This window comes from Scyliorhinus torazame, chromosome 28 (genome assembly GCF_047496885.1).
Source record: "Scyliorhinus torazame isolate Kashiwa2021f chromosome 28, sScyTor2.1, whole genome shotgun sequence".
In the NCBI taxonomy this organism is placed as follows: Eukaryota; Metazoa; Chordata; class Chondrichthyes; order Carcharhiniformes; family Scyliorhinidae; genus Scyliorhinus; species Scyliorhinus torazame.
Window position 1 is genome coordinate 33,973,102 of NC_092734.1, and position 24,652 is coordinate 33,997,753.

The following is a 24,652-nucleotide window of genomic DNA, read 5'->3' on the forward strand; positions in this document are numbered from 1 at the left end:
CTATTGAGTTGGATGATCAGCCATGATTGTGATAAATGGCGGAACAGGCTCGAAGGCCTCCTTCTGCTCCTATCTTCTATGTATCTATATATCTGTAAAAACATTGACACGGCGGGATGTTTTCACAATGAGTATGTTCCACTGCTGGAGTTTCCTGTCCAACCTGATGGATTGTACTGAACTCAAAGGGCCACATACCAGGTGCATTGCCACAGCAGCAAATGCATGTTGCAACATCTGCCGCAGAGAGTGGATCCTTTGACCTCGTGCAGGAAGGGGTTGAGGGGGATTGGTGGCTCCAATTAAAATGGATCAGCTGGTGTTTGAGCACCATTTCTCCTTCTCGACTTTGCTTTCCTGCGGGGGCGGGGGCGGACAGTTCCGGGTCGGGGCTGGAGACCAAGAACCAGACCATTGTGCAACACAATGCTCTTGTCAGCTTTGATGGATAAAGTGCGCCTTAGTCTGGCATTCCCCAGTTGGGAGCAGCAGCGTGTAGTAACGAGACTTTCACTGCAGTGGTCCAGGTCAGGCAGACTGGGTTTCACTTGCTTTACAATTTAGACGTGCGTGTGTTTTCCCCCCTTTGCAACACCAGTATTTTAATGATATACAATGGGTTTCAGTGACTGAAACCAGAGACACATAACAGGCTGGGTGCCTTTCAACATTCCATTGATAGCAATCTCATCCTGAAACAAACATCCCAATAACTCCGCAATATATTGACTTCAAATGGCTGGATTGTCACGGCAGATGTCTGAGCAGAACAGCATCGATCAGCGTCTCTGGGTAACTTGTAATCAGTAAGGTAACGATGAAATGCAGGGAGTCTAATAGCTATTGCAATGATAAAGCTGTTCTAATCAATCTAGCTATAACCCTGCTTTTAATGCTCTCCAAAAGTGGGACCTGATACAGAATTCAGCCTTAGATACCAGTAACAGAGGGCGAAACAAAATCATAGAACTTACAGTGCAGAAGGAGGCCATTCGGTCCATCGAGTCTGCACCGGCCCTTGGAAAGAGCGTCCTGCTTAAGCCCACACCTCCCCGTAACGCCGTAACCTCTACCTAACCTTGTCTTTTGGACACTAAGGGGCAATTGATCACGGCCAACCACCTAACCTGCACATCTTTGGACCATGGGGGGAAACCGGAGCACCCGGAGGAAACCCATGCAGACACGGGGAGAATGGGCAAACTCCACACCGACAGTCACCCAAGCCGGAAATCGAACATGGGAGCCTGGAGCTGTGGAGCAACAGTGCTAACCACTGTGCCACCCATGAAACAAGTAGACGGTTCGGAGAGTGACTAACAGTGATACAGATAGAGCTGCAAGCACCTCATTCACCTCACGGGAAGCACGGTAGCACAAGTGGATAGCACTCTGGCTTCACAGCACCAGGGTCCCAGGTTCGATTCCCCGCTGGGTCACTGGCTGTGCGGAGTCTGCACGTTCTCCCCGTGTCTGCGTGGGTTTCCTCCGGGTGCTCCAGTTTCCTCCCACAGTCCAAAGACGTGAAGGTTAGGTGGATTGGCCATGATAAATTGCCTTTAGTGTCGAAAAAGGTCAAGAGGGGCTATTGGGTTATGAGGATAGAGTGGAAGTGACGGCTTAAGTGGGGTCGGTGCAGACTCGATGGGCCGAATGGCCTCCTTCTGCACTGTATGTTCTATGTTTCTATGTTCAATGCAATGTATTTGATGCGGAGTAGAGTCCATAGAGTCCCTACAGGGCCCATCGGGCCTGCACCGACCCCACTTAAGCCCTCACTTCCACCCTATCCCCGTAACCCAATAAACCCTCCTAACCTTTTTGGACACTAAGGGCAATTTATCATGGCCAATCTACAGAGCTGCTACCAATGTAGACTGAAAGCAAGGAGGACAGTGCGAAGGAGAATCATCCTCCGTTAAGTTGCTTTCATCCACATAGAATCCGGACTACTTTGTCTGACATTTTGCCCACTTCTGTTCTCCCTCATGGGTGCATGTGCTGCCCCCCCGGAGGCAGCCTGGCAGTGCTGCAGCTAAACTGGGAGCTGGCGGCATTCGAAGTGAGAAGCTCAAAATGTCAAGAAATATTAGCAAAACGCATCAAATTTAGAATACATCAATAATCTGTCTGCCAGATATTCCAAAGCGACCTCTCACCTGCCTCTATCAAAAGTGGGACCAACCGGTCCGATAAATCTTCAACTCCTGCCGCTGTGATTAGTTTGTGAGCAAACGCCTGCATATATTTATAAATGTACAGATCAATGTGCATTTATCTAGCGCTTTTCAAGCCCATAGATGTCGCTGTACAGCCAATTAGACGCAATGAAACAAAAACAGAACAACCCGTATTGTGTCCATTTTATTTGTCCATTGTATTGATATGTTATTAATTAGATAATTCAGTTGCAAACCCAGTGACGTAAAGGTCGGTGCTCCAATATCACCGGGAACCCGGTGCTGTAACATAAGAGGAAGCTTGATGCTGTAATAGAAACATAGAATATAGAAGCAGGAGGAGGCCATTCGGCCCTTCGAGCCTGCTCCGCAATTCATTATGATCGTGACTGATCATCAAGTTCAATACCCTGATCCCACCATCCCCCCATATCCCTTGATCCCTTTAGCCTCAAGGGCGATATCTAATTCCTTCTTGAAATTACACAATGTTTTGGCCTCAACTACTTTCTGTGGTAGCGAATTCCACAGATTCACCGCTTTCTGGGTGAAGAAATTTCTCCCCACCTCAGTCCTAAAAGGTTCACCCCTTATCCTCAAACTACGACCCCTAGTTCTGGACTCCCCCACCATCGGGAACATTCTTTCTGAATCTATCCGGTCTCATCCTGTTAGAATTTTGTAAGTTTCTGTGAGATCCCCTCTCACTCTTCTATTTGATTCTGTAATATAGAATGAAGATTGATGTTGTAATATTGGAGTAAGCTTGGTGCTGTAATATGAAATGAAGCTTGGTCCTGTAATATTGGAGTAAGCTCAGTGCTGTAATACGAGATGAAGCTCGGTATCGTAATATCGAAGAAATCTTGGTACTGTAATCTTGGAGTAATCTTGGTACTGTAATATAGAATAAAGCTTGGTGGTGTAATATTGGAGTAAGCTCAGTGCTGAAATACAATATGAATTTTGGTGCTGTAATATAGAAGAAAGCTTGGTGCTGTAATATAGAAGAAAGCTTGGTTCTGTAATATAGAAGAAAGCTTGGTTCTGTAATATGAAATGAAGCTTGGTTCTGTAATATGAAATGAAGCTTGGTTCTGTAATATGAAATGAAGCTTGGTGCTGTAATATAGAAGAAAGCTTGGTTCTGTAATATAGAAGAAAGCTTGGTTCTGTAATATGAAATGAAGCTTGGTCCTGTAATATGAAACGAAGCTTGGTTCTGTAATATAAAATGAAGCTTGGTTCTGTAATATGAAATGAAGCTTGGTTCTGTAATATGAAATTAAGCTTGGTTCTGTAATATGAAATGAAGCTTGGTTCTGTAATATGAAATGAAGCTTGGTGCTCAGTATCATAATTCAATAATAGTTTCACAATCACCTTTGATTTTAATGAATTCCCCATAATTGAAGATACAAAGTCTTTGCCTCAATGTGCAGCCTGTGGATTACAAGGATCAGTTTCCACACAGTAGGCACTTGGTTTTGCTGTTGACTTTATCGACACTAAACTTCTTGAGTTCTTCCTTAAAGATGGAAATCAAGACCTTTTCTTCTGTGTGATTGTAGATTGCATCTAGGCAGCTCCGGGGGAAGTAGGCGGTCTCCACCCCACTTACTTGTTGGGAGCTCTCTGGGAGAGAACACAGAGAGGATAAGGTGATTCATTAATACAGCTCTCTGTGTTTTGCTTGTTCAACTGGCTGGATCTCCAAAGCTGGTCCCTGCGATTCTCCCAGTTAAAGACTAAGTGCTTCCTGCTGGCACATCAGAGCCCCCTTGCCTCAGAATAGTGTTGCAGCCCCCCTCCCGAATCACTGGAAAGGAGCCCCCCCCCCAATGCTGCAAAAGCTCCTCCTCCCCCCACTTTCAAGCTCTGCACCTTGGCAGTGCCAATCTGGCACTTTCCACTCTGAGAGGAGGCACAAAGATGAGTACCCTCCCCCCCCCCCACTTGCCTCTAGGGTGCCAAGGGACATCCTTCAGGGGAGGTGGAGGTCAGGGGGCTTGAGCTGGAGGGGCTCAGGTTGGGGGTCATTCGTGGGATGGGGACGTTTGACTCGCCTTCCCATCTACAGACTTTAAACCATTTAAATTGTGTGTCAGCATGATCAAATGAAAGATCTGCGAGATAAATGTGAAAGTTTTCCCTGTAATGTGGTAGAAACCTTTGAATTGTTTTTTCACAGTCAAGTTCTTGCCCTTTATCTTTTTCAAGCCTGTGTGCATGCCTAGAATCCTAAAAGCTTTGAAATGCATTGTTTACATTCAATTTCACAGACCATTGCCTTTTAGAAGCCTCTTGATTGACAGATCTACACTGTTTCAAAGGAAGGATTCTGGTTGTTCATTTATACAGCTGAACAGGGGTCCATTCATTCTGAAGTATTTCCTCTTTTGAGCAGCTACCCTTTCTAGCAGCCGTATTTTTTGAAGAGGCTGCCTGTTTGTTCCGAAGAGCTTCCTAGAAAGAGGAGGTGTGGGGGAAAGCTCTCATACAGAATCTCTCTAGGGATTGGAAGGCATACGGCATGCTTGCCTTCATTGGCCGGGGCATTGAGTATAAGAATTGGCAAGTCATGTTGCAGCTGTATAGAACCTTAGTTAGGCCACACTTGGAGTATAGTGTTCAATTCTGGTCGCCACACTACCAGAAGGATGTGGAGGCTTTAGAGAGGGTGCAGAAGAGATTTACCAGAATGTTGCCTGGTATGGAGGGCATAAGCTATGAGGAGCGATTGAATAAACTCGGTTTGTTCTCACTGGAACGAAGGAGGTTGAGGGGCGACCTGATAGAGGTATACAAAATTATGAGGGGCATAGACAGAGTGGATAGTCAGAGGCTTTTCCCCAGGGTAGAGGGGTCAATTACTAGGGGGCATAGGTTTAAGGTGAGAGGGGCAAGGTTTAGAGTAGATGTACGAGGCAAGTTTTTTACGCAGAGGGTAGTGGGTGCCTGGAACTCACTACCGGAGGAGGTAGTGGAAGCAGGGACGATAGGGACATTTAAGGGGCATCTTGACAAATATATGAATAGGATGGGAATAGAAGGATACGGACCCAGGAAGTGTAGAAGATTGTAGTTTAGTCGGGCAGTATGGTCGGCACGGGCTTGGAGGGCCGAAGGGCCTGTTCATGTGCTGTACATTTCTTTGTTCTTTGTTGTTTGAGCTCTTCAGAACAGACAGGACGACTTTCACTTTATTCTCAGATACCTTTCACCTTGATATGCCGACAGGTGGTTTAAAGGGTTTAGAGGCTGCAGATGGGAAGACCAATCGTACAACCCCCCCATTCCAGGAAAGACCCCCAATCTGAGCCCCGACACCTCAAGCCATCTGACCCCCACCTCTCCCAAAGGGCCCCCTTCAGGACTCTGGAGGGAATTGAAGGAAGGGTGCACACCCCCTTGCCAACCCTCGGAGTGTAAGCCGCCTGGCCCCCCCCATTTCACAGCACTTGCATCTATTCACCTCGACAGGACACTCGGGTGGGAGCATTGGAGCACCCCAGGAGGCAGGTGAACTGGGCGACCTGCCCAAAATAATGGTAAAGTTATGTTTAGGGAGGTATTTGTATGTTCCCGCTGGGTCTGGACGGGGATCTTGTCGGGGTCGACAGGGCAGGGTTTGGGAGACTCGCAACAGATTTGATGTCTGGCATGAAACCTGTTTTGTTCCCCCTGCCTGATTCTCCGGGTCATCATGATTCCTGCTGGCAATCGTACCCGGAGAATCCCTGCCCGGTAAGACAAAGGTTGTAGTGGGTTAGATACTGGCTGATCAGCTCTTAGACCTGTATTGGTTCTAAAGGGAATCAGATATGTGCCTGGCCACAATAGTTTGGGAAATAAGTTTCTACAGTTTTGATCCACTTCTGAACAGGCAAAGACCTTGTTACAAAAACTGTCCCAATTTGGCATCAGATTGTCAGTCTGACGCATATTGGTCCAGAGTCTCGAGGTTGAGGCATTTTGTATGGATTAGCGTTGGAGCTTTACTCTGTAGCTAATTTTTAACTAAACCTGTTCAACCTCAGTCTAAAGTACAAATTTAATTCTAAGCACAGTCCATCGAATCCCTGCAGTGCAGAAGGAGGCCATTCGGCCCATCGGGTCTGCCCTGACCCAGGCCAATGCACCTGCCCTATCCCTGTAACCCCACCCAACCCGCATATCCCTGGATACCAAGAAGACTCAATAATCCCTCCCTTGAGGACCTCAATACTCCATCATCGATGTTCCTTGATCAGCGATGGGAAACCTAGGCCGCATGACTGACCCTCCTACATCTCACTGGGCCGCAAGACTGAAATGGGGCTTCACTAACCATGACCCCATGAGTAAGATAAAATACATTTAATACAGGGTGAATATTTCATAAGGATTTATAGGAAATGCTTAATCGTTCTTCTATTAATAGAACAGCCATCAATTTCAAATGGTAAAAACAAAATAAATATTTACACTTTGGACGCAGAGGGAGCGCACGGCTACCACACTCAATGTTGTGAGCAGTCGGCCGCACCTCACTTCACTCGCCCTTGCTTTACGTGCAAATCACTTCAGCCATACCGGTACGAAAAAAACGACACGGCGGAAATAAGAGAATGTGGAGACCCTGCTCGTGGGCAACAGTCAACAACGTGTCCCCCGGGCCGCACTCAGAACCCAGATGGGCCGCACGTGGCCTCTGGGCTACCGGTCTCCTGCCACTCCCACTAGGCCCTCAAGGCTCCCTCCTTCAAGGGCCTCATTTCTCTGCCCTTTACACCCCTTATTGTCTTCCCTTGACTGACTGTACCACCCACCCCTCCTCCCACCACACTCAGGAAGCCAGGCTCGTCTCTCTACCACGGCCTCGTGCTCCCGACCCCACCCTCTCCCCTCCCTTGGATCCCTCTCCAATGGCCCGACCCCACTCCACAACCCCCCCCCCCCCCCAATAAACCACTGACTTACCCTTGACACACCACAAACAGGCCGCTAACTTGATCTCTGCATCTCAAGCTGCTGTTGGAAACCAAAATTTTGGCTCCTGTCTAATAAAGTCACGTGCTGTAATACCCATCCTTTCGGGTTCCATTAAATCCACTCCCTCCACCCCGCCCGCTAGCCCTCCACCATCTCCCCCCCCCCCCCCTCCCTGGACATTATTCCTGGTCTGGTCGTGTTTGGGAAGTTGTTGGGGCGAGGGGAATTTTGGGCAGTTCTCTTCCTCGGCTCTTGTTGACCAGCGCGGTAAGGAGGAGAGCACGGACGACACTGAGGCCATTTAGCAAATCAGAACTGGGCTGCGGGTTCAAATTAATCTGGATTTCGGCATGGAGCATGGTCCCCGGGAATTTCCCTGAGCAGCGCCCGGCCCGACACTGCCGCCCTCGGCAGAAAGACAGCAACGCTGGGCCCTCGGGACCTACCTGAGCAGACGGCCAGCCGATTACCTCCAATGTACTGTGTGGTCCAACGATACCCATTTCCATCCCCACAACTCTCGAACAGTCGCAACTTCCTCAAGAAAGCAAAGTCATAACCCTGTGGCAAGCAGAGTAATCAAATGTCAGCGTGGTTTGCACCTCAGCTCTGGGAAGAAATGCTGCATTGTCCTGCGGGGGGCTGTAACTCTGCACCTACGTGACCCAATACCAATCAGAAAAATGAGACATGATGAATCAACGAGGCAACTCCTCTCTGACAATACCATCAGCGTAGGGAATTTCCAAAGCTTTCTTACCCCTGGTTTGGAGTCATTTAATACTGCAGAACTGGGATCAGTTTATATTGGATTACACAGGAGTATATTTTAATAAACCCACTGGATATGTGAGTCTATACGCATGAATGTCGATGTTTACTTGTGTCTATATTGATTTATGTGCACACTACTATGTAAAAAACTACTTGACCTCATTCTCACCAACCTGCCTGCCGCAGATGCATCTGTGCATGATAGTATCGGTAGGAGTGATCATCGTACAGTCTTTGTGGAGACCAAGGCCCATCTTCCCATTGAGGATACCCTCCATTGTCTTGTGTGGCACTACCGCTGTGCTAAATGGGATGGACGTCAAACAGATCTAGCAACTCAAGACTGAGCATCCATGAGGCGCTGTGGGGTCATTAAAACTGTAGCAGAACTGTAGTTAACCACAATCTGTCACCTCATAGCCTGACATATCCCCCACTCAACCATTACCACCAAGCCAGCTTGGGGGTGGGGGGGGGGGAAACCTGGTTCAATGACGAGTGCAGGAGAGCGTGCCAGGAGCAACACCAGGCATACCGAGAAATGAGGTGTCAACCGGGTGAGTCTAAACACAGGACTACTTGTGAGCCAAACAGCATAAGCAGCAAGTAATAGACAGAGCTAAGTGATTCCTCAGCCAATGGATCAGATTTAAGGTCTGCAGTCCTGCCATGCCAAGCCATGAATGGTGGTGGACAAGGTTGAAGCATTCGCAATAATCTTCAGCCAGAAGAGCAAAGTGGATGTTCCATCTTAGCCTTTCCCATGGGCCCGCAGGGCCATTGCAAGGCCCCTGACAATATTCCGGCGCTAGTACTGACGACTTGTGCTCCAGAACTTGCTACCCAAGCTTTTCCAGTACAGCTACAACACTGGGATCTACCCGGCAATTTGGAAGATTTCCCAGTAATGTCCTGTACACCAAAAGCAGGACAAGTCCAACCTGGCCAATTACCGCCCAATCAGTCTACTCTCCATCATCGGTCATGAAAGGGGTCATCAACAGTGCTGTCAAGCAGCACTTACTCAGTAAAAAACCTGCTCACGGACGCTCAGTTTGGGTTCCGCCAGGGACACTCAGCTCCTGATCTCATGACGGTCTTGGTTCAAATATGGACAAAATAGCTGAACTCCAGAGGTGAGGTGAGAGTGACTGCCCTTGACATCATTTGACTGAGTGCAGCATCAAGGAGGTCTAGCAAAACTGGAGTCAAAGGGAATCAGGGTTAGTGGTTAGCACTGCTGCCTCACAGCGCCGGGGACCCGGTTCGATTCCGACCTTGGGTAACTCTGTGTGGAGTTAGCACGTTCTTCCCGTGTTTGCGTGGGTTACCCCGGGTGCTCCAGTTTCCTCCAACAATCAAAAGATGTGTAGGTTAGGTGGATTGGCCATGCTAAATTGCCCTTTAGTGTCCAAAGGCTACTTGGGGTTTGGGGGATAGTGCAGGGGAGTGGGCCTAGGTAGGGTTCTCTTTCAAAGCGGCAGATTCAATAGACCAAATGGCCTCCTTCAACACCGTGGTGATTTTAAAATTCCCTGTTGGTTGGAGTCATACCCGGCACAAAGGAAGATGGTTGTTGGAGGTCAATCATCTCAGCTCCAGGACATCACTGCAGGAGTTCCTGAGGTTGGTGTCTGCGGACCAACCAAATTCAGCTGCTTCATCAATGACCTTCCTCCCATCAAAAGGTTAGATGTGGGAATGTTTGTTGACGATTGCACAATGTTCAGCACCATTCGTGAATGCTCAGGTTCTGAAGGAGTCCCTGTCCAAATCCAGTAAGACTTGGAAAATATCCAGGCTTGGGTTGACAAGTGGCAAGTTACATTCGGGCTGCACAAGAGCCGCGGATTAGTCATTTCACCAAGGGAGAATCTAACCTTGTCATTCAATGGCATTACCATCGCTGAATCACCCACAATCAACATCCTGGGGGTTACCGTTGATCAGAAACTGAACTGGACGAGCCATATTAATGCTGTGGGTACCAGGGCAGATCAAAGGCTAAGAATCCTGTAGTGAGTAACTCACCTCCTGACTCCACTAAGCCTGTCCATCATCTACGAGCTACAAGTCAGGAGTGTGATGGAATACTCTCCACCTGCCTGGATGAGTGCAGCTCCAACAACACTCAAGAAGCTCAACACCATCCAGGACAAAGCAGCCCGCTTGAGTGACACTCCTTCCAGAAACATTTGCCCCCTCCATCACCGATGCACCGTGGCAGCCGTGTGTACCATCTACAAGATACACTGCGGGAACTCACTAAGGCTCCTTAGACAGAACCTTCCCAACCCACGACCTCTACCGTCTAGAAGGACAAGAGCAGCAAATACGAGGGAATCCCACCACCTGGAAGTTACCCTCCCAGCCACACACCATCGTGACTTGGAAATATATTAGCCATTCCTTCACTGTCGCTGGGGCAACATCCTGGAATTCCCTCCCTAACAGCAGAGTGGCTGCACCTACGCCACATGGAATGCAATGGTTCAAGAAGGCAGCTCACCACCACCTTCTCAAGGGGCAATTAGAGATGGGCAACAAATGCTGGGCCCAGCCAGCGACGTGCACATCCCGTAAAATGATGAAATACATTTTGGAGGATGTGATGAATCATAACTGTACCTTTAATGTCATGATCCCTTTAAGACCAGGTTTGGAACCCTGGGGGACTCCGCCTCCGTCTCCGCCCCCCCCAGGGAGCCATATATAAGGTAATGTTCAGTGGGCAGCGTGCAGTGAGCACACTTCTCGGCAGCTGACTGGTTCTCTGCTAATTAAAGCCTTTGTATTACCAACCATCTCTCTCGAGTTGTAATTGAGGGTATCTCAGAGGGTTACACATTAAAAAGTGGCCATTTTGTGTGAGCTGCTATCGGGGTCGCTGGTACCTGGCATCTGAGAAACTCTCACCAGGTGCAGAGAGCTGGTGGGGGTGAGGAAATGTGAAGGTGAAGAGCGCGGTGCTATGTGTCACGCTGTGAGTCCCCACCTGGTTACACATCGGTTTGCAATAGCGCGTCTTCTCATGGGTCAGACAGATCAAGCCTCCATTCCTCGGGATCAACGGGAAACTGCAATTCTTGGGATGTACGTCACGGCAAGCTTTTAAAAAAAAAAAAATAGTGCATGTGTTAGGATGAAAAGCATCCAGTCACAAACATAGAAAGATATCAGCACGCCCCAAAGCCTTTTAGGAAGTACTTCTAAAGGTGCAGCCACCGTTTTTGATGTTGGAAGCACGGGCAGCCACTTTTTACAAAGCAAGAACAACATTGTGATAATGACCAGATAATCTGTTTTGATTATAGACCATAAGACCATAAGATATAGGAGCAGAATTAGGCCACTCGGCCCATCGAGTCTGCTCCGCCATCCAATTTTTTTTTTAAAGCTTGCCATGACATCCATTCAATCATGGCTGATGGGGAAACTGGCACGTACGGGTGAGGGCCAGTGTACAAAGCTGTGTAAATATATCATTTTGCCATGTATATATCTTGCTCTGCGCGATTTCTCGTTTTTTTTTGTTACGGGGGGGTGGGGGGAGGGGGGCGTTATTGTTTGTAAGGGAGAAAATTTGTGTTAAAAAACTTTAATAAATATTTTTTTTTAAAAAAAGAAATGGGTGTTTATCAGTGATGTCAGAGTGTGGGGGGAGCTGGGCTGTCTGTCAGCTTTTTACTTTCGTTTTAGGCTGCTTGTTGCAGGGTGTGTTTCAGTTTCCTTTTCAGAGCTGGACAGCTGCAGTCACAGCCAGAAGGGGTATTAGTCCCTCTCTCTGTAATCTAAAAACTGTAAATCGATCCTTTGGTGATTTAAAACTAATAACTGCTCTCAGTAGTGACTTTAACCTGATGTGCTTCTGTTAATAGTTCTTTTTAAGTCTTATGGATGTTAAAAGGACAGCTTAAGGTTTGCTTAGTGTTGTATTCTTTTGGGGGTTGTATTTGAATTAATGGTTGCTAAGATGTTCACTGTTTGTTTTAAAAAGGTTAACTTAAGTTAATAGAATAAACATTGTTTTGCTTTAAAAAAAAAATCATGGCTGATATTTTTCTCATCCCCATTCTCCGGCCTTCTCCTCACAACCCCTGATCCCCTTATTAATCAAGAACCTATCTACCTCTGTCTTAAAGACCCTCAGTGATTTGGCCTCCACAGCCTCTGCGGCAAAGAGTTCCACAGATTCACCACCCTCTGGCTGAAGAAATTCCTTCTCATCTCTGTTTTAAAGGATCGTCCCTTCAGTCTGAGGCTTTACCCTCAGATTCTAGTCTCCCAGGGATATCTATTGGACCCGAGCAGTGGGAAGGACTCCCATGCTTATATTACTGCGTTGCTGGATTGGTGCAGCCAATAACGCCCAAATATTGCCAGCTGCAGACACTCAAACTTTAAAGCAGTGTCAGTAAAAAGGAAAGTCGCCACAGGCTGCTTTCCCCTTTGAGGGGGGAGAGCTGACTGGTGGTGATTTATCCCGAGGATCAGCACACCTCAGACGAGGGGCAGGGTTGAGAAGGCGGGTGAATAACCTCAGCCGGTGCGGGAATTGAACCCATGCTTTGCATCACCAACTGAGCTAAGCCATCAGGTTCACCGCTGGAAGGGCTGTTACACGACATTGCCCCCAGGTTTCATCCCAACATGCCCCCACCCTCCCAAGACTTCAACGTCCTCTGCTGTTTCTGGCAGCCAAAGCTTCTGCCCCCGTCATCTGAAGATTTAAATGTTCTGAAAGTCATTGGAAAATGCAACCTCTCCTCGGTAAATACAACTTTTCTTTCTCACTCCATGTTCTCTTCTTGTTTGGCTCTCCTCCCTCCATTTTGTTTTTAGTCAAAGTCACATCCTTTTCCAGCACAGAAAGCAGCCATTCGGCCATCCTATGTATTCTATCCCATTTTCCAGCATTTGCTCCGTAGCCTTGGATGGCGCTGGTGTTTCAATTACTCATCCAAATGCTTCTTAAATGTTGTGAGTGTTCCCGCCTCCTCCACCCTTTCAGGCAGCGAGTCCCAGACTCCCATCACCCTCTGGGAGAAGACGTTTTCCTCAAATCCCCTCTAAATCTCGGATCTACACATCCTAAGGGTCAATTGATCGTGGCCACTGCACCTAACCTGCACATCTTTGGCCTGTGGGAGGAAACCGGAGGCACCCGGAGGAAACCCACGCAGACGCGGGGAGAACGTGCAGACTCCGCACAGACAGCGATCCAAGGCCGGAATTGAAGGTCCCTGGTGCTCTGAGGCAGCAGTGCTAACCACTGTGCCACCATGCCGCCCAACTCTTTGTGTCTCTTTTCCTTCATCTGAACTTATGTTGAAATCCAAACACCTTCTGCTTCTCTAACCCAATTCTAAGCCTTCCCAGGACCTCAACATGTGGATCACCCCGGGCTTCCCTCTGCCCTTCCAGATTGGCTTCATCTTACCTCTGCATCCTGATGTACTGATACACCTTATGCTCTCCCTTACTGAGTTAAACCTCTAGCTGCCCCGGTTAAGAGGACTTAGATGATCACAGGAGACGGGAAGGACATATTGGAAAGCTGGAAACGAAGGCACAACAAAATGGCTGCCAGGTGTCCATTTTGAAAAAATCTTCATCTCTGGGTTTTGAGTTCACTCCAACCCAAAAGTGATTGGGGGGGGGGGGGGGATTTATTCCATGGATTGTAAGCATCCAAAGATGTGCAGGTTAGGTAGATTGGCCATGCTGCGTTGCCCCTTGGTGTCCAAAGTTGTGCAGGTTAGATGGGGTTGCGGAGATAGGGCGGGAGAGTGGGCCTAGGTAGGGTGCTCTTCTGACTCGATGGGCCGAATGTCCTCCTTCAGCACTGTTAGAGTTCTAAGATCCTATTCTATGATTTGGCGTCCCTGGTCGACATGGGCCCATATTACAAGGCTGCTCACCTTTCACCATGAATTTGCCATTTGTTCTGACGTATGAAGATTTCCTGCAAGGCTTCAGTGTTAATCCAAGCACAAGAGATTGAGGAACTTTGTTAAGATTCGATTTTCCGTGATATTGGCACTGGTTCGAGAAACATGACGACGGAGGCTGACCCTGCCCACAAATGGCCACACCCGCAAGTCAAGCTAATCACCATGGTGATTGCCATTGATTGCATAGAAACATAGAAAATGAGAGCCGGAGGAGGCCATTCAGCCCTTTGAGACAAGTCCGCCATTCATTATGATCATGGCTGATCATTCAACTCAATAGCCTAATCCTGCCTTCCACCCTCCCTTTGAATCCCTTCGCCCCAAGTGCTGTATCTACCTGCTTCCTGAAAACATACAATGTTTTGCCTCAATTGCTTTCTGTAGTCTATTCAAGGAGGCTCTGAAAATGAATCTTTTATCAAAGGTTTTTTCAAGTTTTCCAATTAAGAGGCAATTTAGCGAGACCAATCCTCCTACCATATACATCCTAGAATCTTTACAGTGCAGAAGGAGGCCATTCGGCCCATTGAGTCTGCACTGACCCTTGGAAACAGCACCCCACCTAGGCCCAATCCCCCACCCTATTCCCGTAACCTAGTATCCCCACATAACCTTTTGGACACTCAGGAGCAATTTAGCAGGGCCAATCCAGCTAACCTGCACATCTTTGGCCGTGGGAGGAAACCGGAGCTTCCGGAGGAAACCCACACAGACACGGGGAGAACGTGCAGACTCCACACCGACAGTCACCCCAAGGCCGAAATTGAACCCAGGTCCCCGGCGCTGTGAGGCAGCAGTGCTAATCACAACGCCACCCAAACCTTTTTGGGTTGGGTGGGGGGCGGGGGGGTGGGTGAGACCCACACAGACATGGGGAGAATGTGCAAACTCCACACGGACAGTGACCCGGGGCCGGGATCGAACCCGGGTCCTCGGCGCCGTGAGGCAGCAGGGCTAACCACTGCGCCACCTTGCCGTCCTACCTTTTTCAAAGGTGCAAAGCGTTTTAATTTTTTTCCTTAATTTACAAAGAAACTGAAGAAACCAAGCATCAATGACGCTACTTTCTGTGTGTTTAATTAATAAAAAATATTTTCAATTATTCAATTCACGTGACGAAACATTGTGATTAATTTTTTTGTGATATCTTGGTTTTCAGCCTTATTCCTAAAACTTCACCAGATGAGCACTCTTAAAAATATCAGTGAATGTTTTGATACAAACGACATTTTAAAACGTTCTGTTGCTTCATTGAAGATTTTACCTATTGCAATTTGCAATGGACTTGGGGCGGAGACTTGAACTAAGTATTAAATTCAGGAAGCTGGCACAATTTCCAGCTGCCGGGTTTTCCCAGATGGCCGATGATCCCAAATGGAACGTCAGCTGACTGCATTGTTAGCGAGAGAGCCACGGAATCAGTTCCTGATCGATTGTCAATCAATGACCATTTCAATAGTGATCAACCGCCGTTCCAGCTCAAAGTAAGACTGCAAGACAGAGCAGCAGAAGTGGGCCATTCGGCCCATCAAGTCTGCTCCGCCATTCAACGGGATCAAGACTGATCTGCTGTGATAATCCTTAACTCCACTTTCCCGCTTTATCCCCATAAATCTCGATTAAAAATCTGTCTATCTCGGCCTTGAACATACTTAACGACCCAGCCTCTACAGCTCCCTGCGGTAAAGAATTCCACAGATTCACTCCCCTCTGAGAGAAGAAATTCCTCCTCATCTCTGTCTTAAATGGGTGACCCCCTTACTCTGAGATTCTGCCCTCTGGTCCGAGGCCCTCCCACAAGGGGAAATAACCTCTCAGCATCCACCCTGTCAAACCCCCTGAGAATCCGATATGTCTCAATAAGGTCGCCTCTCATTCTTCTAAACTCCAGTGAGCACAGGCCCAATCGACTCAACCTCTCCTCATCAGAAAATCCCTCCATACCCGGGATCAACCCAGTGAACCTTGTCTAGACTGCCTCCAATGCCAGTATGTATATCCTTCGATAAGGGGACCAAAACTGCTCACAGTATAAAAGCAAATTACTGCGGATGCTGGAAACTGAAACATGCTGGAATCAGCATGGTAGCATGGTGGATAGCACAATTGCTTCACAGCTCCAGGGTCCCAGGTTCAATTCCGGCTTGGGTCACTGTCTGTGCGGAGTCTGCACATCCTCCCCGTGTGTGCGTGGGTTTCCTCCGGGTGCTCCGGTTTCCTCCCACAGTCCAAAGATGTGCAGGTTAGGTGGATTGGCCGTACTAAATTGCCCTTAGTGTCCAAAATTGCCCTTAGTGTTGGGCGGGGTTTCTGGGTTATGGGGATTGGGTGGAGGTGTGGGCTTGGGTAGGGTGCTCTTTCCAAGGGCCAGTGCGGACCCGATGGGCCGAATGGCCTCCTTCTGCACTGTAAATTCTATGAAAGAGAAAGTGCTGGAAAATCTCAGCAAGTCTGGCAGCATCTGTAGGGAGAGAAAAGAGCTAACGTTTCGAGTCTGATGACTGTCAAAGCTGCTCACAGTATTCCAGTGATGCACGATCAATAACTCCAGAAACGAGATTGGAGACAATTGAAGGCTTTAATACGCTAGATGTTTCCCCCAGCAGCGCGTACAGAAGAAAGCTGCTGGGGTGGCACGGGCTCTTATACCCCGCCTTGCAGGGCGGAGCTAACATACAGGCTTAACCAATGGGAACAAGTACATTCTTCACCAATGGTATTCCGGCATTACCAGGTACCGTAATCCTCCTAACACAGACTACCACATCCAGGTGTCCGGAATATTTCTCCTCTCGGCTGCTGGGCAGATGAGAAAAATGAAATGAAAAAATAAAATGGGGAATCGATATCCCACAAAGTCATTGTCCCCCCCAGTAAATGTTTGTGACTTTACAGCAAGGCTTTGTTAGGTTTTAGACCAGTAGCCAAACACCACTTTGCCTTTCAAAACACGTGCAAAGCTCAGTCCCTGATCCCAGTAGAGTTGCTGATTTGAAAAGATACCCGACATTTTGACTTAGAATTTATCAGTCCGGCACGGTAGAAGGGCTACTCCTTTCTGGACCTCCAGGGGGCCTAAATCCAACAGGACGAACATGGGAGTACAAATAGCAGTGAGTGCGGAGGGCCTGGGATCAGACACGGAGACGAGAGATTGATTCATACCTTTCATACGGGTAGATTTCAGCTGCTCTGCTGCATTGGTCAACAATTGAAGGAGTTCACCTTGTTTCTCAGCTTCCAAGCTCCTCACATGATCATCAGAACAATTGGCTATTTCCTGAAGCCAAAATGGAAAATTGCAGAAATGGTCACTGTACTCCTCACGCATTAGGGTGTATCTTAGGGCGCGCTCTCGCTCTCTTTCCCTCTTACGCTCTCTCTCTCCCCTTCTCCGTCTCTCTGTCTCAATCTCTCCCAGTCTGGTTAAGCATCAGAATAGTTGTCTATGCAATCCATCAATAGAATCCCTACAGTGTAGCAGGAGGTCATTCGGCCCGTCCAGTCTGAAAGAGCACCCCACCTCGATCCACTCCCAACCCTATCCCCGTAAACCTGGGCGTTGATCATGAAAGGGAAATAGAAATTGTTCGGTTAATAGCAGTACTCGAAGAAACCAAGCTGCAGTTAAGTCTCAAGGCAGGAGCTGGACGATTTGCCACAGGAAGTATGTGAGGAGGAGTCTAAATTAACCCAATAACGACTCCCTGAGGCTCGACTGCTGAAAAGGGCAGCATTTCTCATTGCACTCAATTTACATTGGCACAATTGTCGGCAATAGCCAATAGAACCAGGACAGGACTCTAGGGAGTTCTTTAGTCATTGACATAGGCTGGGGGCCCTACATAGCCGTGATGAGGGGGAAAAGCAGAGGTTAGTATTTATGGGCTTGGGAACAACAACCCTCAACGCACAGCCTGAGGGCAAATCTAACGAGGAAGTGACCTTCTAGGAAACCAAAACCTCCACCTGGTCAGCTGTGGGATACGCCAAAGGGGCCCGCGCTGATTTACTGAGTAAGTGCAGGCAGTGAGAAGGGGAACACCCAATGGAGTTCGCTAGTAGGTTGTGGGTCCATTTTAATTATGCCTTCGGGCCAGGCCTTAAGCGAGCGGGATTAGAAGACACGAGGAGAAGTCGGTGGGTCAATTGATTCTGCGTGCCACCGAGGGTACCGAGAACCTGTGAGTTCTTTGTCCCAACGGACACCAGCCATACCAAACTGGGCAGTTAGGAGTATGACTCTTGCCTGGGATAGGGAGGCGCAGGAGAGTGGAAGACAGCGGTCTAATAAATCCAGTTAAAACTCAGAATGGAGGCCCTGCAAGGAAAAACGAAGGTCGATGCCGGAATGGTGAAATAACAACACTCGGCGGCGTCCAATCAAATTATCCATCAGGGCCAGTGTTACAATTGCTGTTGAGGTGGCCAAGATGCTAAAAACTGCTGAAAACTACCCCGCCCACCTCCCCAGATCAGGGATCCGGGTAAACCATTGGCCTCCACCACCTCCACCACTGGAAGGACCTTGGGAACAAAGGCAAATGCCCACCCATGTGGCCCCAGTCACAGAGGCATATTGTCCCAGCTCCCTGTACTCTCAGTGCCCAGATCTAAATCTGAGCCTATGATGGTGTCAGGCCTCTCTGATATGGGTGTGTAGTGCCCAGTGGGACCACCACTGGTAGATGTTGAGGTAGGAAGGTGCCCTGCCCAATTTTTATGGGACACTAGGGGCTCTCGCACCACCCTTAACACATCCAGAGGAATAGATCCATCTTGGCGCACTAAATGACCCATTGTTTTAAGTGGTTTCACTGGCCGTTCACAGGCAGGATTTGAAACGAACCTCCCTAGAGTTTAGACTTGCAGATTTAGTCTGTTGTCACCCAGTTATATTAATAACCCTGCACTTTGCAGCAGAGCACATTCTCGGCTCGGACCTGATGCGAAAGTGCAATTTGTCATTCGATCCAGTAAATTGCTGCATTTGGCAAAAGGGGTGAAGTAGCGGAGGACCCAGCGGAAGTCCCCACTGGGACATACCCCGAAGAAATTTGCACTGTCGGTGAATTTTGGGTTACACCTACTGACATGTCTGACGATACACATGCATGGCTTCCGCAGTTCTACCATCTGCAATGGAGAGTGTGCTGAAAACTCCGATTCTCCGTTTGAAGTCAGCTCCCACTAACTAGGCGGCACGGAGCACAGTGGTTAGCAATGTGGTTTCACAGCTCCAGGGTCCCAGGTTCGATTCCCGGCTTGGGTCACTGTCTGTGCGGAGTCTGCACATCCTCCCCGTGTGTGCGTGGGTTTCCTCCGGGTGCTCCGGTTTCCTCCCACAGTCCAAAGATGTGCAGGCTAGGTGGATTAGCCATGATAAATTGCCCTTAGTGTCCAAAAAGGTGGGGTTACTGGGTTACAGGGATAGGGTAGAGGCATGGGTTTATGTAGTGTGCTCTTTCCAAGAGCCGGTGTAGACTTGATGGGCCGAATCCTTTTGCATTGTAAATTCTATGATCTATGATTCTATGATATAACTCACAGTTGTCCGATAGCTTTTTAAAAAAAAAACTTTACTTGCACTGGAGTGTGGCATCTAGAGGATTTTCACAGTAACTTCATTGCAGTATTAATGTAAGCCTGCTTGTGACACTAATAAAGATTATTATTATAGTGTGATAATTGAAAGTATTACCTTTAACCTGCTGGTAAAGTTCAGATAGTTGTCATTGTCAAATCAACCCTGACAGGTCTCGGTCCCTTCTGTTAAGTCTGCACATGAAGTAAAGAGACAATTTCATTAAAATGTCACACACAAAACATCAGCTGGATTACCCTCAGTAACAGCAGGCACATGGGAACATAAGTCACGCCCCATTCTGACTTGGAACAATTTGCCGCCGTCCCTTCAGTGTCAAAATCCTGAAACTCCCTCATCAGTCCTCTTCATTTCTTCAACTCATGAAAAGTTAGTCCAACGTAATTTGCCTTTGACCAAGCCATCCTGACTTTCGTTTCTTTATCAGGCCAGACTTCTCCAAATGCCAATTCATTTTGCCCCAGATTTATTGCCTCCATAACTTTCCTAAACTCCTGACGCTTGGTTGAGCAGCTGTATTTGCTGTGTTTCTCCCTCATCCCGTCTTGTCAACAGCGTTTGCAACACTCCAATGCTGCACCCTTAAGTCCGTTTCATCCCTGTCGCTCCCGCGATGATGAGGCCTCTTCAGCCTTTTAGCACTCGGCCACGAGTTCTTGGCGGGGGGAGCAGACTGGGGTAAACCCCCCCCCCCTCCCCCCCGGGTTTTGATGCGGACCTTCGCTTCCTCAAAGTGCCCCTGAGGGTCACTGATGCAGGTCCGTCCTCAGTACTGACCTCCGGAGGCTCTTCAGCCTCCATATCAAACCCGGAGTCTTCACTGGTGGGGGAAGCGAGCCTCGGGCCCCTCACGGTCTGACACCCTGGCGGGAGGCTGGGATCCTGTGCTGAAGGCGGCTGCACCTGGAGTTGGAGATGTGGTTTTAACCGGGGCGGGCTCCCTACTCCTTTGAAAAGGCCCAGGAAAGGTTTCTCTCCTGTTATTATAATGAAATGCTGGCTGTGGACACACTGGTGGAAATTGTTTACACCAAAAATGACAACCAAACCTTCTTTCATGACTTGTGAGCAGCCATTGTGCAGGCCATCCAATGGGGGTTTCCCATTGTGGCCACCGCCATGCCATTGGGAAATCCGCGGGAGTGGGTTCGCTGCCGGCGAAGCGGAGTATCCTGCTGACAGAGAATACCCACCCTATCTTTTTTAATGTCCCGATGGTTTTTCTCCCAGGTCGCACACACCTGGAGATGGCTCTTCAGTCCCTGGAGACTCCAGGCCAAAGCGGGCGGCACTGTGGCTCAGTGATTAGCACTGCTGCCTCACAGCGCCAGGGACCCGGGTTCAATGCCGGCCTTGGGTGACTGGCTGTGTCGGGTTTCTACCTCCTCCCCGTGTGGGCGTGGGTTTCCTCCGGCTGCTCCGGTTTCCTCCCACAGTCCAAAGATGTGCAGGTCCGGTGGATTGGCCGTGCTAAATAGGCCTTAAGTGTCCAAAGGTTTGGTGGGGTTACAGGGATAGGACGGGGAGGGGGTGGAGTGGGCCTAGAAAGGGTGGCCTTTTGGAGCGTGGGTGCAGACCTGATGGGCTGAGTGACCTCCTCCTGCACCGTAGAGGGGCTATGATTCTATGACCTTGCAGAGTTGGTCACCCCAGATGGAGAAGCCAATTAAAGGTTTAAAAAAAAATTCCTTTACAGAATGTGGGTGTTGCTGGTTAGGCCAAGATTTATTACCCATCCCTAGTTGCCCTTCATAAGGTGATGGTGAGTTGCCTTCTTGATCCGCTTCAGTCCATATGGTGTAGGTACTGTTGCGGAGGGAGTTCCAGGATTTTGTCCCAGCGACAGTGAAGGAGCGGCCGATATATTTCCAAGTCAGGGATGAGTGACTTGGAGGGGGAACCTCCAGTTGGTGGGGATTCCCAGGTATCTGCTGCTCTTGTCCTTCTAGATGGTAGTGATCGTTGGTTTGGAAGGTGCTGTCTAAGGAACCTTGGTGAGTTGCTGCAGTGCATCTTGCAGATGGTAACATGGCTGCCACTGTCTGTTGGTAGTGGAGGGTTTGAATGATTGTGAAAGGAGGAGCAATCAAGCGGGGCTGCTTTGTCTTGGATGGTGTCGAGTTTCTTGAGTGTTGTTGGAGCTTCACTCATCCAGGCAAGTGGAGAGTATCCCTTACACTCCTGACTTGTGTCCTGTAGAGGGTGGACGGGCTTTGGGGTGGTCAGGAGGTGAGTTACTCGCTGAAGGATTCCTCGCCTTTGACCTGCTCTGGAAGCCACAGTATTAATGTGGCTCGTCCAGTTCAGTTTCTGATCAATGTAACCCCCAGGATGTTGGGCGATTCGCCGATGGTGATGCCATTGAATGTCAAGGGGCGGTGGTCATTACCTGGCACTTGTGTGACATGAATATTAAATTGCCACTTGTCAGCCCCGAGCCTGGATATTGTCCAGGTCTTGCTGCATTTGGACGGGGACTGCTTCATGATCTCAGGAGGCCCGAATGGTGCTGAACATTGTGCAGTCATCCGCAAACATCCCCACTTCTGACCTTATGGTGGAAGGGAGGTCATTGATGAAGCAGCTGAAGACAATTACAAATCTCAGTGTTAATCAGTGAACCCCAACCTCTCCTAGAGGCTGGTTTCTGATTCGAAACCAAACCCAGCTCCTGTTGAGTGGACTTACCTGGATGAGTGTAGTCACCGTTGTTATGTCGGGAAATGTGACTGGGAAGCAGCTCCTCAGGAATCTACAGGGAAGCAGACAGAATGCAACCTCCGACTCACTCTCCATTCAGAAAAGAGAGGGAATAAAAACCGGGAAATAGGTCCGAACTTGTCTTGTATACGTTAAAATTGTTATGTTGAATCGTAGCATCCCTACAGGACAGAAGGAGGCCATTAGGCCTACCGAGTATCCACCGACCCTCTGAGAGAGCACCCTACCTAGGCACACATCCTAACATCCCCACCCTAGACCCGTAACCCCACCTAACCTACACATCTTTGAACATTAAGGGGAAGTTTAGCATGGCCAATCCACCTATCCTGCATATCTTTGGAACCCTAGAAGCCCTACAGTGCAGAAGGACGACATTCGGCCCATCGAGTCTGCACCGCCCCTTTGAAAGAGCACCCAAGGCCCACAACCCCCGCCCTATCCCCGTAACCCCATACCCCACCTAACATTGACATCTTTGGACATTAAGGGTTAATTTAGCGTGCCCAATCCACCTAAACCTGCACATCTTTGGACTGCGGGAAAAAAAACCGGAGCACCCGGAGGAAACCCACGCGGACACGGGGAGAACGTGCAGACTCCACAGAGACAGTCACCCGAGGCCGGAATCGAACCCGGGTCCCTGGCGCTGTGAGGCGGCGGTGCCACCCCAGTGGAGAGCCAGCAAAACCTGGGAAATAAGATTTGTCCAAACTGGTCATGTAAACCTTAAACTGTAACACAGCAAAATCTGTGAAATAAGAATACCTCTCCAAACTGATTTGTCCCTCTGGATATTCACTCAATCCTCCTATCTCGGGCAATCCCACTTTCCCCAAGAACATTTACATTCTTTTCCAAACAGCTATGAAATTCCCTTAACTTAGGGATCAATGCTTTCATCCGTAAAATGCTTTGGACTTCTGTACATGTCAGATCGCATATCCTGTACTGGGTCACCTTTAAACCACGTTTTTATTTTGCCCCCATTCGACCCTGTCTCCTGGGTCTCCTGTGCCCTGTTTCCACAGTGCCCGTCCGCAAGGGTTCGGTTAAGATTCACTTACCTGGGATCAGAATGGAGATCAGGGCGATCAGAGCAAACACCGTTTGCAGCTTGTGATCCATGTCCGTCTGCTTCAGCTCTCACTGTGGGCAGGTAAACATGCCCCTGAAGCTTGGGTATATATTGTTCTTTTGAAAGTGTGGGGGAAGGGGGGGGGCAGCAGAGATTGTGTTTGGTGAAGAGGCCGTTAATCATTAAACAAAGGAAGAAAGCTCCCAATCAACCGGATCATCTGGCGCACGGGAAATGCATTGGGAAAATCCAGCGTGCACTCTCAAGCTGAACCCTGGCTGATCACACTGTCCCACACGTGACCCATTCTGAAATGTGTGGGTGGCTGCAATTGTTGTTTTTTTTGTTCTCAACCGGGAAATTATGACGGGCGTACAGCGGAGGAGAGCACCAGGGAAGGGCGAATGAGAAGGCCTCGTAAGCTCAGGCGCAGGTTTTTAATTGCGACCATCCCGGAATCGAAAAGGGAACGTTTCAGAGAAGAAAGGCTTACATTTGTATAGCGCCCGTCACAATCTCAGGATGGCAGCAATCCGCTTTATAACCAATTCATGGAATTATTTACAGTGCAGCAGAAAGCCATTTGGCCCATCGGGTCTGCATCGGCCCCTGTAAAGAGCACCCCACCTTAGCCCAGGCCTCCACCCTATCCAAGCCCAGGCCTCCACCCTATCTCTGTGTGGTAGTATCAGGTATTGCAGTACCCGAGAGGCTGTAGACCATTGGTTAAACCTAGGAGTTTACCATTGGCTGTTTGGTATGTAGCTCCGCCCTGATAGGCGGGGTATAAGAACCGGTGCCGTCCCAGCAGCCCTCATTCTGTACCGAAGCTGCTGGGGAACAGATCTAGTCTATTAAAGCCTTCAGTTATGATACAACCTCGTCTTCGAGTCTAATTGATCGTGCATCAATTTAATAGACTACTCTTGAGCTGAAAGGATGGATCTCCGAATCAAGCCGGAGTGTCTACAACTCACCCCCCACACGGAGAACTCGGCGGCGATATTTAAGCACTGGCTGGCGTGCTTTAAAGGCTACCCTGAGACGGCCGGAGGCACCCCCTCAGGAGAACAGAAACTGCATCTCCTGCACTCGAGAGTAAGCCCTGGAATCTTCACCCTCATCGAGGAGGCGGAGGACTATGATGCTGCGATCGAACTGTTAAAGGGACATTATATACGCCCTGTAAACCAGGTCTACGCACGTCACCTGCTTGCAACTAGACGGCAAAGCCCCGGGGAATCGCTGGAGGACTTCTACCGTGTGCTACTGGTGCTGGGCAGAAACTGTGGCTGCCCGCAAGTTTCGGGCAGCGAGCACACGGAACTTCTAATCCGGGATGCATTTGTAGCAGGTATGAGCTCTT

General features: G+C 48.9%; 1 protein-coding gene across 1 annotated transcript; it reads right to left on the bottom strand.

Annotated features, from left to right (window-relative positions):
* Positions 1-3,548: 3,548 nt before the first annotated feature.
* On the bottom strand, positions 3,549-23,478 carry LOC140403678 (uncharacterized). The gene is made up of 6 exons (XM_072491842.1): positions 23,276-23,478; positions 19,584-19,660; positions 17,048-17,162; positions 10,924-11,036; positions 7,601-7,715; positions 3,549-3,815 (listed from the first exon to the last, which is right to left on the bottom strand). The coding sequence occupies exons 3-6, from the start codon at positions 17,052-17,054 to the stop codon at positions 3,640-3,642; spliced, it is 411 nt and encodes a 136-aa protein (XP_072347943.1). The 5' UTR covers positions 17,055-17,162; positions 19,584-19,660; positions 23,276-23,478; the 3' UTR covers positions 3,549-3,639.
* Between the last annotated feature and the right edge of the window lie 1,174 nt (positions 23,479-24,652).

Coding starts and splice junctions, on each gene's coding strand:
- LOC140403678 (XM_072491842.1), bottom strand. Junction 7,716..10,923: donor GCAAACCGATGTGTAACCAG/GTGGGGACTCAC, acceptor TGCTTGCCACAG/GGTTATGACTTTGCTTTCTT. Junction 3,816..7,600: donor TCGGCTGGCCGTCTGCTCAG/GTAGGTCCCGAG, acceptor GTTCTCTCCCAG/AGAGCTCCCAACAAGTAAGT.